Here is a 15,788-nt window from a genome sequence, read left to right as displayed (position 1 = left end):
TTTGACAGAACATTTTTGGCCAGACCATTGCACTCCTAAGGGCCAGTTGCTAGCAGCTGTTGAAGTTCTATTCTGGGATCAGCGCGGAAAATGCATTGTATGAACACGTAATAACACCTAACTGGAGAACAAATGCTGGATAACTAAACCGGTGATTGTGGCAGGGTTAGTGAAGTTAAGCAGAGAAAAAGTTTTGACACTGGCAGGAATAGTTACAGAATTAGTGATGACAAGATCGTTTGTTAGAACGAGGAAGGAGAAGAAACTGAGATTCTTGCAAATCACAGAAGAATATGATTATTCCACATTTATATAAAAATTTCGTACTACTACTTTTTGATCTTGTGCTTCAGAAGCTAGAGACTATGAATGAAATGTGAAACTATTCCCTAACATACAACTTTCTGCTTGTAGTAGGCCTAATAGGCATTTGATGATATTGGTACTTCATTAATTATATTCTGTCATGATGATGATGATGATGATGGTGAAGAAGAAGAAGAAGAAGAAGAAGAAGAAGAAGACCATACAACACCACCCAGTCATCTCAAGGCAAGGAAAATCCCTGACCCCGCTGGGAATCGAACCTGGGACCCTGTGCGCGGCAAGCGAGAACGCTGCCGCAAGACCACGAGCTGCGGACCTGTCGTGTTATAAAAATGACCATTTGTGCCAAAACAGTTGTTTATTTGGTGTGTACAAAAATTGTTGCAATATTAGGTAGGCCTATTTCGTTTTATCTAGCACACATTGACAAAATACATGTCATCATATCGAGAAACCGCACCAGTCTTGGGTACTATTTGTATTAACAGCTTTTCTGGTAGTAGACGGCAATATTTTGTTTTTCATGTAGCAAAACATTGACGAACTTGGATGAGGTAATAGATTCTTTCCCAGAAAGGGAGGTATGCCATATAAAGCCGTGGCAAGATTAGATAGAGAAAAAAAGGCTAGGACTTAAGGATTGAGGAAATGTGTACTGTCTTGCTTGTCCCTTGTCTTTACTTGTTTTATGTATCCTAAATTTAATTTTATGTCACTCGAAACAGCATGCTATTAGCTAATAGGCAGTAAAGACTGCAAATTTTCTGAAGAATTTTTGTTCTCCCAGTTACAAATAATCCCATCCACTCTTAATTTTGAGATTTTTTAAAGAGGGGCAGGATGTCAAACTGACTGACTGGGAGCAGGAGCAGGAGAGGCACCACAGGACATTTTAATTTCCACTAGCCTGAACATAGTTTGATGGCACCCATTACAAAATATTACACATTTGGATTTCACCGAGCTAAATACAGATACGTGTGATGGAAGAATGCTGTATGAAGAGGCGTGGCACTGCACTTCGGCGCACTTAAGACGAAATAGCATGTCCGACATTCCCTCGATCATATATGTTATATGTATCAAACTCATCAGAAAGATGTGCACTACAAAATGAAGATAGTTTTGAAAAGTCGATTTTTTAAATTTTTCGCGTCCTGCCTCAAAAGCTCGAGGGAGGGGGAGCACCACTATCTAACATTGCCCAGGTTCAGAAATATCGTAGATCTGGACCTGATGTGCAGAGCAGTCCGAGTTGTAGTGGTGAGGTGGTAGTCTCCACGTGACCCGTGTTTACGTTAAGCGATTTTGCTGTTTCCTCTTCATTTATTGCTCTCGTGTCAAATGAAAGCAAAATGGGTTTCTGTGGCTGGGAGCTATCAAGTGAATTAAAATACATTCACATAATTAGGGAAAGCTAAAATATGTTATTAGTTTCAGATTTTATTTTGTTTCCACATTACTGACACTCAAGTGTTAATTGCCTTGCAGAACAATGAAGTTATTTTTGTTGGCTTGTTAAAGAAATTTGACTTTCATTAATCTTTTCTGCTGAGACAGTCAATTTATTTGAAACTAAGTGTTTAATGGGCTAGTTTCAACTGTTCGCTACATTTAAAGTTCGCATTTCCATCTTCCAGTGCGTATGACATTATGCCATAATAAAGAACCAAACATGAGATAATGCGGTACTGGTAATCCAAGAAAATTTACTGCTGAATCTGGACAGACGAATGTGCACTTTAAGCCGAATTATGTATTTTAGTATGGTTCACAAAATTCCCATGCTCTTTGAGTATCCTCTAATGTCTTGTTTCTTTTATGACATAATGTAAGATCTTTAATGTTTTACACATATGAATGTACAAGCTCCCTGCATCATCGTATCTGTGCAAGTGCGGCGACACCTGTCATCTGGTGCAACTGCTATCTATTTCTGATAGGTCGCAAGAAAATATTCAGAGTGGTTGTTTGAAAAGCGTTACTTTAAAGTAAATTAAATTTCCTTTTACACAAGATGATCTGTTGCGATTGTCTGATGTATTTCTTAAATAAGAGCGTTTGACTCTCATTCAAAATTCAAATCTGTGAGGATGACCATTTAGAATATTTTAGAGCCCAGAAGATTGGACATTTGTGTCATTGTTAAAAACGCCACTGGCACATTTGTGTGCGCAATAAAGATCAACATTATGTGTGAAAGTTTCTTTCCCATTCTTCTGTGTATTATTCTTGTCAATGAAATTGATGTATGAGCTATTAAGCTGATTGTAAGATAGTTTTTACACTTGCATGCCCATGCTATCTTTGGGGTTGATGGATGATCTGCTTCTGAGGGTATGATGGTATGTGTCTAGACATACATTCTACAAATTAACTCTGTGTTTTGATTGCCACTTCCCTCAGGGATTTTAGACATTTCAAAAGAATGTTATAGTGTGTTCCTTATTGGATCTGAAAAATTCCAAAGGTCTGTAAAAGTCTAATACTGGATTCCTCATACTTTGTATTTCTTTCTTTAACATGTTGTGAGGCCTTCAGTGTATGTATTCAACGTGTTCCTCTTTTTTCTTTGTTTAACTGCAGAATTTCTCTTGCAGTCTCTTCACTCCTTTGCTTCAAAGTTCATTGAAAGTTGTTTAGTTTTCTGTGTGCTGAATCTGTCCTTCTGATAACCCTTTCTTCTTCAATCTGTTCATATTTTTCCTGCAGTCATCTTGCATTACCTTCCTGCACTTCCTATTTAGTTCATTCCTAAGTGATTTAGGTTGCTGTATCTCTGTCTTATTCTGAACGTTTTTGTGATTCATTTCTTTTGTTGAAGTATTTCTTCTGTTACCCAAGATTTCTTCAGTTGCCTACTTTATACCAACATGTCTACCCATCTTTGGAGATTGCCCATTTTAAAGGACTCCATATCTCTTCAATTGAACTGCCTCCAAGTGGTATTCATTATTAGAGAATGTCAAACACATGTCGTCATTCCTCAGTACTTCAGTATCCCACTTCTTTCTGCAGTGTCTCTTCTGAATGATTTTGTTAAATTAAGCTTACTTGTTTGCATCAAATTGTGAGCTGAGCTATGTATGTGTCTGCTCTGGGGTACAGCTTACACTCCAGTATCAGATTTTGGAATCTCACCAAAATGTAACGCAGCTGAAATCTTCCCGTTCCTCTAGGCCATTTTGAAGCATACTTTCTCAGCTTGTGATTTTTGAACAGTGAATTTGCTGCTACTAATTCTCCTGTAACTTTTTTTCTATTCCCTCCCGTACTACAGTGTCCCAATCTCGCATGATTATTAGATTTTCATCTCCCTTTACTTACTGTATTATCTGTTCACTTACCTCATATGCTTTCTCTTAAATTTCAGCAGCTGCTTGTGAACTATTGTTTGCTGTTGAGTCTGGATTTTCTAAAATGTGGTCTGCAGAGGGTGTGGATATTTAGTACAATCTAAAAACTATCAGAAATAAAAATAGTATTGGTGTTAATCTTTGAACAGAAAGCAACAAAACATTTCCAAAAAACTGACTGCTTGTTTCTTTGTTTATGCCGATCATACGTAGAGAATCATAGCACATTCGATGGTGAATGATTTTCAACAATTTTTTCCACAAGTCCTTGATGATAAAAGGGAAAAAAACTCAAAAGTTGTATTGGCCATCATGATAATGCCAGCTGTCACGCAGCAAGTAACTTAGTTATTTGCTGAAGAGAAACATCTGATTGTTTTCGTCACATTTATCACCTAATATCTTCTAGTGTGCATAGGAATTTCAATTACCTTAAACTGTTGAATCATTCCAAAACTATTTATTTTTGAGCAGAGAGTGAGTTTATGGAATTAGTTTGAACACCTGCAAAAGTGTACACATTCGAAAGGCAAAAGGCAAATATATTTAAAATAATAAAATGCTTTTTTCATTGTTCTTGTAAATTGGCTTTTGTTCAGGTCTGCTTGGGATTTTTCTAAAATATGTGGTCCGTGTAGGATGTGTGTTGTTGGAGTACACCTGTTTGTGTACAGGTTTTTCTCAGCATACAATGTTTGAGTCCAGATTCTCTCTCTCTCTCTCTCTCTCTCTCTCTCTCTCTAGCCCTTGCAGATTGACTCATACTTCAATTATTAACAGTACATCTTAGAATGTTGAATTATTAACAGTACATCTTAGAATGTTGAAATTACTGTTACAGCTATAACACCATTAAAACATGGATCCAAGGAGGGAACAGCAAAAAGCCCTTGGGACCATTCCTTCATATGTTGGCTGCAGCAGAGGCAGGGATTCTCACCCTCGTTATGACAAATCCTATATGGGTGGTGAAAACTCGGTTATGTCTGCAGTATAGTGAGTTGGATCTGTCGAAGCTACCAGACAGCAAAAGATATGCTGGGATGATGGATGCTCTGAGAAAAATTTACCGTACAGAAGGGATCCGGGGACTTTACAGGGTGAGTACATTTTATTTATTTCAGTTTACACGTTTTGTACTTTTTATGTATGCATACTTAAATTGTGTTCTGGTAGGAGCAGAGTCATGGGTTCATTTCTGTCCAAACCCATTTCACCTTAGTTGTGGGTGGCATCATCAGTGTGTAGATTGTCTGAATCTCGGGCAGCATGCTGCATTTATCATAAATATGTAGCTAAAATGGACAGTAATGGAAAACACGAAATATAATATGAGGTACAGTACGTAGATACAAACATTGTGTTAAAGAGGGCCAGAGATTCCAACTGCTTCGAATTTCTAATTTTATTTCAAGAGGAAATAAAGTGCAAACTGATGCCACGGCTGTAGTGGAAACAGATTTGCATATAAACATGGGTATTTTCAGTGTGTGGACCTCTCAATCATTTTGCAAGGTTTCCTTTTTTTGATTATGTTAGTTTAAAATATTATGTTTGTCAGAGACTAGTGTATAAAGTTTGGAATCTAATCTCGTAGCAGTGTGGCAGGTCTTAGTAAGAGGCGAGGTCAAAAAGTAAAGGGACTACTGAGAAAAGGAATATGTAATATAATGGTAGAAAACTGAAATCAACATTATTTTTCTGTATAACCTACTTGCACTTAAACACACTTTGTTGAACATTTCACAAATTTTTTGATTCCATCAGACAGTGTTTTGGTTGCATCTGTAACTAGTTTTGCATTGCACAAATGACTTCTGCATCATTGCAAATCTTGTCCAGAGTGCTTCCTTAAGTGGTCCAAACATACAGAAATAGCTTGGAGCAAGCTCTGGACTGTACAGCAGGTGCTTGAGCAGTTTGACTCCTTATTGTTTTGGTTGTCCATTTGGCAGAATGTGGCTGAGTGTTATCTTCCTGCAGGATGATACATGTTTGCAGTTTTCTGCAATGTTTGAATCTGATTGCAGGTTTGTTTAGTTTGCGGCACACTGCAATACTTCTTTGGGGTGAATGAATGGCTACCACACATTCCATGTCCCAGAATAGTATTATCATAATCTTGCCAGCTGATGGTTGAAGTAGAAGTTTTTTAACTTCTAGTGGTGATGAACATTTCCATATCGTGCTTGCAGCCTTACTTTCCAGTTTGTGATGCACTTAATTTTGTCTACGGTGGTGGTGGTGGTGGTGGTGGTGGTGGTGGTGGTGGTGGTGGTGGTGGTGGTGGTGGTGGTGGTGGTGGTGATTTCTTCAGTAGTGGGTGCATGTTGAGCTCTAGGTGTGTCAGAGTGGTGGGCAGTTGTGCTTAATGTTAGATTATAGCATGAAGTTTTAGGACAAGTGAAAATTATGTTCTTGTTTCACAAATTTTGCAGCAAGAGAAATTTAAGTGTAGGACCTTGCACTAACAAAAATTGGCATATTTTGAGTCCCATATCTTCTGATGCTATCGTCATTCCATATTTTATGAGCTTTTGGTAAATTTGGAACACAATGCACTAAAGATTGAGTCCATTCAACTTACGTAGGTGAAACTTTCCATTACCACATGATTTCCATCATACCGTGAATACCAAAGTTTCGTTGTTTTTTTCCTAAAGTTTTGTTGGTTTTTATTAATTGTGTGTTTCATTATTTGCAAACTTCCATGCATTGAGTCAGTATCTCCATAACAATACCAGTAAGTCAGGCCAGCTGTTCAAATGTCTTCAGTTGCCAGTATAGAGAGGGAGAGAATTTTGCAGTACTAGATGTAAGTTAGTAGTAGTGTACTATATCACTACTTGTCCATCTGTGGAATGTCCTGGTCCATACTTTGCCACTTGGTTCGTATACCTATGGAAGACCCAGATTCAAGGCATATTATATGTACCCATCCATCACATCTTATTCCAGTTCCATCAAAGAAATATCCTCTCAGGCAGGACTGTCTTGTGAAAGCAGTGTTAACCCAAATCTGTTGTTACCTACACGCAGCCTTTGAGGCACAACCACCAACTGCTGCCAACCTGAATGAACAGCTATTCTAGAGTCTTGTCTAGAGCAGAGGTGACAATCCAGTAGAACAACATGCTGCTGAGCAGATGATAGAGACTGCTTCCTCACAACTTACACATACAACTCCATCACCCTTCCCAAATACGAACTTCTTCAAAATCAGTATGAATTGTCCTTACGAAACAGTCATCAATCTCACAGTCATCATAGCCTCAATCTCCCCTAGTTGCTGTCCCAAATCCACTCTTTCCACCCCAGTCTGTCAGTAGCACTACTCACAACTTGCTCTCTGCAATCTCTCTGTTCATCTGTTCTCTCTCCCTCCTAGTCATTGTTAGTAAGTTTATTTATTTTCCACCAATGACCTTTTTTGTGTATCTCTAGTTTGTTTTACTTTATTTCACATATTATTCTATTTTGATTCTCGAATAAGTAAGTATTTCAAAAACTCCAAACTCTGCAATGTTACGTACTTAGTGTTAAATAAAATTTATTATTGCAGGGTTTTGTTCCTGGGATATTTGGTGTTTCTCATGGTGCACTCCAATTCATGACTTATGAAGAAATGAAAAATAAATACAATAATTACAGAAATGTACCTATTGATACAAAATTGGTAAGTGAATAGAATGATACATGAACTGTTTATGCTATATGTTAATCTTCATATAGTTTGGATCTGGTCCTGATTAATTTTTTTGAGAAAGCTCATGAAGTCTGGAGTTAAGCTGAGAGCTAAGCAAGTATGCAGTGTTATTCAAATGAGCTTCCCACCTGAGAACTATGTTGCGATTAAATCACTAAAATTTGTACTTCTGTGAATTGTTAGGTGATAACTAACATCTCCCTGTTTCTTGATATGAGGACTGCTGCTTACGTATTTTAAGCAGTGTATCTTATCGATTGTTATTAAAATGCTGTTTCATTGTGCCATATAAATACTTGATTTTGAAGCTTTGTGCTTATGCCATTCAATGTGTAAGTAACATGACACACAAGATAAAAGAATTTACTAACTTGGAACTGCTTTATTACCTGTTAAAATCTTAAGTAGTTCACATCCTTTAAATAGACTCACTTTCGCTTTTGATGTGGGTATTTAAGTAATACTTACTTAATTTTCTCAGAAGCTGGCTCAATTCACATTGGATATAATGTTCAGTTCCATTTAAAATCACTTGGATGCTTGCAAGTAGAATTGTGTGTATAATGTCATTAACAAATCATTTTTACCATTTGTATGCTAGTCACTATATCAATTACAGAATAGATACCTGGCACCCTTATTTTAGTCTTTGTGATTTAGTTCAGTTTAAATTTTTTATATATATGTTGTGTTGTACACACCTTACTCTTACTACACAAAAATTTGGTTGAATTTTCTGTGTCAAATGCTTCTTTATAGTCGACAAATGCATTTTAAAAATATTACTCAGTCATTTGTTTAGTTAATAGTTCCCTTGAAACACAATCTGCATATAATTTGCATTTACAGATTCCATTCTGTATAATAAAGTGTTACTATCTCCCCCCCCCCCCCTTCCTCCCCAGCAGGGTGTTAAAATTGCATTGATCAAACTTTCCATTAATTAATTCCTTGTGGAGCTAACTACTAGTGGTTGAGTGCATGCTTGCTGAACACAAGTCCCTTTGCCATTCTGGTGTTTCTTCTCATCATCCTTGCTGCAGTCTTCTCTCCTCCTCCCTCTCCTCTTAGTCTTTTCCACGTGACTCAAACTGTGGTGCCTTGTTTGATGAGGATTAAATGTGCCTAAGGACTTCAGATTTTGATGATAGACAAATACATATGTTCCTTGAGGACTTCAGGATTCCTTCCGAAAATAGAACAGTATTCTCAACATACAATACATCTTGGACAAGTGCACCCCTCAAACACAGACATATCCCACAAATAACAATGTATGACAAGCACTCACAAGAGGCAGTGGATGGAGGTGGTTTGGACAGTGGACTGTTAGAGCCATGTCCGTCAGTTCCAGAAACCTCCCTCCCCTCGCCTCCCCCCCCCCCCCCCCCCCAAAAAAAAAAAAAATTCCTAACTGAAACTTGATCCCTGTAAGGAAAAGAGAAAACTCAAGAGAAAGAAAGGTGTGGTAACTCTAGTGGATACAGATTCTGAACTTTGTCTTCTAGTTCTTACTGCCACAACCCTGCTTCCAAAAGTGCTTGTTAAAATTGTTCAGTGCAACTGTAATGGTTCCTCCCATCACTGTGCAGAATGTGAACTTCATAGCACTCTACCTAGAAGTTGGTATAGGCTTTCAGAATAATCTATTCTCAGACATTACAAAACCTGTTACAACAGAGCTGACATTGTGAAAGCATTGGGTGAGATTTGTATGTTGGTTCACGAGACCAGTTTCACTGAACAGACGACACTCAGTACTTCATTGAAAGCAATAGCCTTACATGCAAAGATGTTAAACTTCACATGTTCTTTCAAAGTGGATGGTGACAGGACTCCAGATAGTTACTAATTTGACCGTCCTTACCTCCACCTGACCTCATCTTGGGTGGATTTTAATGCACACAATGCTTCCTGGGGGTAGTTCCAAAATTTATCAGCAAGGCTGGAACATGTAATTGACAAAAAAAAAACTTTAATTGTTGGTTTTAAACTCAGGGTTTCCAACTTGTTTAAGCCCAGCAAATGACACGTTCCAGCTATCAATCTATTCAGTTGTAGCTCCACTTTTCTCCCATCTTCATAGTAGAAAGTGCATGACGATTTACTTGGTAGCAACCATGTTCTGATTTTTTTTCTTTCTGTGCCACACTGACAACCAACAGAATGGACTCCATTCAGAAATCTAAAGAATACTGATGAGTATAACTTCCATTTATTTTATATTTGTACTGTCTCATACATGGGAAAAGTGGAATCATCCTAAGACATACCGTTATTGCAGTATAACAAGTGGCAGAAGCAGTGATCGCCTTGTCATCCTTTTCCCACTTCCAGAAACCTGTGCCATGGTGGAAACATAAAATATCCATTACAAAAATTTCAGCTAGGCAACCCACATATGAATAAGATATCCATATAAATCACCTTCAAAAGAATTTTAGCCTGGTGTGCTATCTGATTTAAAAGATTGAAAAGTTTTTAACCATTATTTAGGTTTGTATTTCGGCCCCTGATATATACTGCATGAGAAAAAGTTATTCTCTAGTACTACAGGTATCTATTACATGCTATTCACTCTGGTCCCCCCCAGTGTTGCTAAACAACTAACAACCACTTTCCTGTGAAAGGCTCAACATCTGAAAATTATCATCTCATCTCCCATCTCCATATAAGACAGGTTTATCTCTCTCTCTATTACTGACTCTCATAAAGATTTAAAAATAAAAAAAAATGGTACTGCGCCTGACAAAATTCGACCTTGCAGCCTCCTGCATATGTAACACTTACTCTATCTACCACACCACACCACACCACCAGACACCGCAAGGCAGCTTTTTAATGCTATTGAATGGCACTCAAAATTCAGAATCTTTTCATCTATTACTTGCAAGCGAAGGCCCACCAGGCTGAATAGCTGAAGTGTGCGATACCTGAGAACTTAACCTACATAATCATATAGATAGTTTCAAAAAGTCGATCCCACCCAGAAGCAGACAATGACCATTACATCAAATGGATACTTCGATCAGTGCTGGGGTGCAGCACCAAGTACTTATTGCATACGTTATCAGATGCTATTTCATGGAATACAAACTTCATTTTTTAACAGCTATCCAAATTTTAGATTTGAACAAGTGGCTTTATGAAATGAATAGTTGTTACCTTATTTGTGCCACAAATGGTGAACTAATGGCAGATCTGATTCTTCAGAGCAAGTCTACCAACAACCCCTGTTAAAATATCACCCACCATCAGCACATCATTGCAGTTTTTTTTACCTGTGAAAAGCCTATGTCGTCATATAATAGAATCATATTTATACTACTCTGCATGTTTGGGGATTTAGAGGCGCCCTCCTAATTTTAATCTGAAATTTATCACTTCGGCCTTACCTTGTTAAAGTAGGCGCTGGTCAGTCAGTCAGCTCTGCTGCACGGTTATGCAAAGTTAGGTATTTGCTAGGCATTTAATTGTTGTGCTGGTCATTCGTGGAATGAACAGGCTCCGAGGCTGTTCTCTCTTCTGATGTGTGATCCTGCTCTTGCATACTGGCCGTCCCCATCCTTCCTGGTACCAGTGGATTCAACAATGATAGCTTCTGTCTGTGCCTCATGAAATGTTGTGGTAGCAACAATGGTGATGCTGGTACAAAACTAGTGGTAATACAGTGGGTTCAGTCTTCTCTGTTCGGGAGAGGAGAGGGAGCAACAATGAGTCAATGCAACCTTGATGTCTGTCCTCTGTATTGGGGGCTGCTGTGTGGTCCTCTGGGTGTTGTAGACTGCCACCCATGGCATACACAGCAACTCCCCATCTACTGCCATTGGAGTGTAGGACCTGAATTGGCCTTATTGACAATAGCAAATGTTAAAACCTGAGCAACTCTTCTTACCAAGCTATCCCCACTCCTTCCCTGACTAGAATCTGCGTGGCTTGCCCCACCCATCTAACGCCATTCCAATGGCAGGAACTTGCAATACGCTTGGCTTACTGTGATGTTACGTTATAACCACACGTCACTCAAAGTGACATATTTTGTTGTACCTTGCTGTTTTTGTATTATAGCTTGCAATATCCCATTCATTGGTGGAAGAAACATTTACTAGAAACAAGTCAACCTAGGGATGACATTTTATAAACAAATCTTGTCAGTGGCAAAAGCCTTCAACAAATATGACCACAAAAAATAAGGAAGTTCAAATTGGCAAAGCTTTGGCACAGTGCAGTGGGCAAAGATGTAGAGTACAGAGATAAGGGTGGTGGGTTCATGCATCCCCATGTGCAAACAAATTTGTTTCCATCTTAGTATTTTTGATACTTTTTGGGAATTTCTTATGAATGTAATAAAAGTATGTTGAGTGAAATTAGATGTTATACGAGGTTCGACAATAAAATAATGAGACTGATCTGAGAAAATATGTTGCAACCGTTTTAGTCAAGTTTAGTGTTGTCTCCTTCAGAGAAGTTGCCTTCTGATTGCACACACTTTTTCCAGCGATTCTGCCATTGATGGTAACATTTGTTTAACTCATCTTCTGTCATATCCTCTAAGACCCTCATCACAACTTTTTGGACATTTTGTGTTGTTTGAAAATGGTGTCCCTTGACTGCCATTTTGACTCTCTGAAATAGAAAAAAATTCGCATGGATCGATATCTGGTGGAATTTGGTGGCTGTGGTAGTACTGATATTTGTTTTGAGGTTAAAAATTGCTGTACTGACAGCAGTATATGATGGCGCATTATCGTGATGGCAGAAGCCAATTATCAGCAATGTTGGTACGGACAAGAACAACTCTATTACCAAGTCTTTCTAAAATTTCTTTTTAGTAAGATTGGTTAACTGTTTGTCCAGGAGACACCCATTCTTTTATGAATAATTCCCTAGGAAACAAAGAAGCACACAAGCATGCATTTCAATTTTGACTTTGACATGCGAGCTTTATTTGGTCTGGGTGATCCCTTTGAGCACCATTGCGAACTTCGGCGTTTTGTCTCTGGATTGTCGTGAAAACACCAACTTTCATCACCAGTGATAACACGGCTCAACAATTCTGGATTGATTTCAGTTTCCTCTGACAGATCAGCTGCCACATTTTTCCGTGTTTCTTGCTGTTGTGGTTGGAGATTTTTGGGGATAATTTTTGCACAAATCTTTCTCATACCATAATCTTCATTTATTATTAGATGAACTGTTTCTCGATTGTTGTTCAGTTCTTCTGCAATCATTTTCACGGATAATCTATGATCAGATTGTAAGAGTTCATGCACCACCCTGGCCAAGTTGGCATTCGTCCGTGAGTTGATGGTCGTCCACTGCAGTCTCATCTTCAACATCTGTTCTGCCTTCACTAAACATTTTATGCCAACGAAAAACTTGTGCTGTTGACATAAACTCCTCTCCAAAAGCCTTCTGAGGCTTACTGTAAGTTGTCGCTGTTTTCACCCAATTTAACGAAAAAGGAATGGCATACCGGGGGCTGCTGGCTGGGTGTTGGAATAGGCAACAGATGAGGATCTGTAGCAAGGGGGAGCACAGTAAGGGAGGCTGGACGAAGGGAAGAAGGTACCCCTAGAGGGGCAGGTTCCTATAGGTGAGTCGTCTTGGGAGGTGTGCATTGGATCAGTGGAGGCCGATACACAACCTGCAGACAAAATCGGTTTTGATGGTGGGCCACCAGCCTGTCACCTGTCAACAATGTGAAGACTCAAAGATTCCACTGACCATGGACTACTGCTGGAATCACACTTATGGCGACCGAACATCCGAACCCAAATGGAGTTCCAGTACGTATAGCGCAGTGACTGAGGTGCACAACGCAGCTGGTACTGGAGGTGCCAACATTGTCGTTTTCCATCAGTCCTGATAGTAGCGGCCTTAGGATCGAGTAGTGTGTCAAGCCATTGTGAGTGAGGGGTCTGCAACAGGAGGTGTAGCGCTGTGCACTGCTGGCATCTGTGGAGCAGCTGCGCCAGGCTTGTTCTCGCCGTAGGAGTGCACCTGTAAGAATAGAAAACGTGTATCTCTTCCACCAAGGTATCAGCAATGCCCTTAATTGGCATTTTGGAGGCCTGTACGAGGAGCTCTGCCTTCTCATTGAACTGCAGGCTAAACAGGAGTGTTCTGATGTGTGGATGTCATGGTGCAAACAAAAGTTGTGAAAGATATGAGAGGTGAAATGTGGCCAGCTATCCATCAGCAGGGTGTGAGGAAGGCTTTCAATGGACACGATCAGGGTGAGGCACACACAGCAGAGTCTGCTGTCGTTGAGTGGCTGTTGACAGTGTATGGGAAATGTGAGTAAGCATCAATGAGGAGCAAGCAAAATAGATTCTGGAAAAGGACTGACAAAATTGAGGTGAATGGCTTCCCAAGGTTTTGAGGTACCAGCCAAGGCTAGTAACGTAGGTGCAGGATGGTGTGATGACCTGCACATGGCAACCAAATCTTAAATTGTGTTTTGTTTTGACACTTGGCCAGTACACAAAATAGTGAGCAAGCATCTTCATCTTTGAGCCACCCCTCTCTGCGCCTGTTGGTGTGATGTTAGAGCTAAAGGACATCCCATTGGAGGGAAGTCAAGAATGACCACCTGGGGCACTAAATGTTCCATTGTCAACAAGATCATCCCCATCGATGAGAGTGTGTCACAGCACAAAATATTTATGGCTGAAGTTGGACACCCACGCTGGGATTGGTCGGCCATTCCTGCTGGATGTGTTGCACTGGGTGGAGAACAGGATCCTCGTTGATGGTGTGAGCGATTTGAGAGCTCATAATATGAAAGCTATCAACAGCCTTCTGAGCTTCCTCATAAAGATTATAGCAAAGGATTTCAATCTAGTTGAATCCTGAGTACAGACCCAGGTGTGCGTGCGTGCGCGCATTGGAGTGCACTGTTAAGTTTCATATTTGCTCACACATCTGTTTGAAGCCTTAGTGGATTTTCTGTCTTTCAGGATTGTCCCTCAGAAGTGTAGACAGTGTTCCATTCAAGAGCTGCTCTGCTACACTGAACCAGAACATTCGGTGGTGGTTTCAGTGTGTGGAAAATTACACTTGCAAAATGCTACTGGTTTCTTCACTTAATGATGGATTGTTTGCAGTATCATAGATTGCACAACCACACGAATTACTAAAATCTTTTTCTACTAAGAAAAAGCCAAATCCTTGTGGCTCCGGCTTCATAAGGGTGAGCCATGTTGCCACTCACTGAAATCAGGAAACAGGCTAAAAGCAAATAAGTTCAAATAATAAAAAAAAGTGCACCTAATGGTAACAATGCGGAATTACTATCTACAAAAAGCTACAGAAAAGGCACATGTTGCATCTTCTTCTTTTCTCTCTCTCTCTCTCTCTCTCTCTCTCTCTCTCTCTCTCTCTCTCTCTCTGTGTGCGTGCGTCCGTGCGTGTGTGTGTGTGTGTGTGTGTGTGTTATACTACAATACACGGAACTCCTATGTCGGCCATACTCGTCATTGTATACGAATTGGTTAAGAGGGTGTACGATGGATGCCACTGATGGGATGAATTTATGATAATTCGCAACTTTGCCCAGAAAAGCCTAGTGCTGCTACAGATTATTGGATCCAGGAAGAGCCTCAATGCCATTGATATGACTTTGTTGATCATATCCCCTGTGGGAGATAACATGTCAGAGGTATTGTATAGTGGGTTGAAAAAAGTGAGACTTAAACAGATTGCACTTGAGACCCACACCCTGTAGAGTTCGAAACAGAAGCTGAAGGTTCTGCAGGTGCTCCTTGTGGAGCGGCCTGTGAACACAGTGTCATGTAGTGTATACAACAGGGAATATTTTGTGCGAGTTGCTCCGAGGAACCTTACAAAGTGGCAGAGCACTTGCTACCAATGAAACCAACTGTTCATATGTGTAGAGATCATAAGGTTTGTTGATGACAAGTAACTTCTGAGAGTTGTCGTCAAATGGGAGCTCCAGATACGTTTCCAATAAATCTTGTGCTTATGCAGGGTGTATATGACCTGGAACAACCGGGAGATCCGTGAAAAACCCAGGAATCTGGGAGAAAACTGGGCAAAACGTGGGAATTTTTTAGAATTCCGGGAATTGTTCGTCGTTTTAGTTTACAGTTAAATTTTTGTAGTTTTGACTAGTAAGAATCGATACTCTAACAAAGGATATTACTGTATCTTGCTTCTGCAGAATAATAGTGCAACAATAAAACATGAACGAGAAAAAAAAGGAAAATAAAACATAAATTGCAAAGGAAATGTGCCATATACAACAGTGGTACCTTCTCCCACTTCTGGCTACATAAATGTGGCTGTTGGCTGTGTAAGCAGTCACAGCAAGCAGCTAGATGCAACCAGGAAAAATTTTATTGCCGCACCCAAGCTGCCATATTCACGTATGCGCA

The 15,788-nt window shown here is 39.6% G+C and overlaps 1 protein-coding gene across 1 annotated transcript in view; it reads left to right on the top strand.

Moving 5' to 3' along the window:
- Positions 1–15,788, top strand: part of LOC126345588 (mitochondrial folate transporter/carrier) — a 53,821-nt gene that overhangs the window by 12,499 nt on the left and 25,534 nt on the right. The window contains exons 3-4 of the mRNA XM_050002113.1: positions 4,525–4,783; positions 7,246–7,359. Coding sequence (XP_049858070.1) covers positions 4,525–4,783; positions 7,246–7,359 — 373 coding nt within the window. The remainder of the gene's footprint in view (positions 1–4,524; positions 4,784–7,245; positions 7,360–15,788) is intronic.

This window comes from Schistocerca gregaria, chromosome 1, assembly GCF_023897955.1.
Source record: "Schistocerca gregaria isolate iqSchGreg1 chromosome 1, iqSchGreg1.2, whole genome shotgun sequence".
Taxonomy (NCBI): Eukaryota; Metazoa; Arthropoda; class Insecta; order Orthoptera; family Acrididae; genus Schistocerca; species Schistocerca gregaria.
The sequence above is the reverse complement of the archived record's forward strand: the minus strand, read 5'-3'. Positions and strand labels throughout refer to the sequence as shown.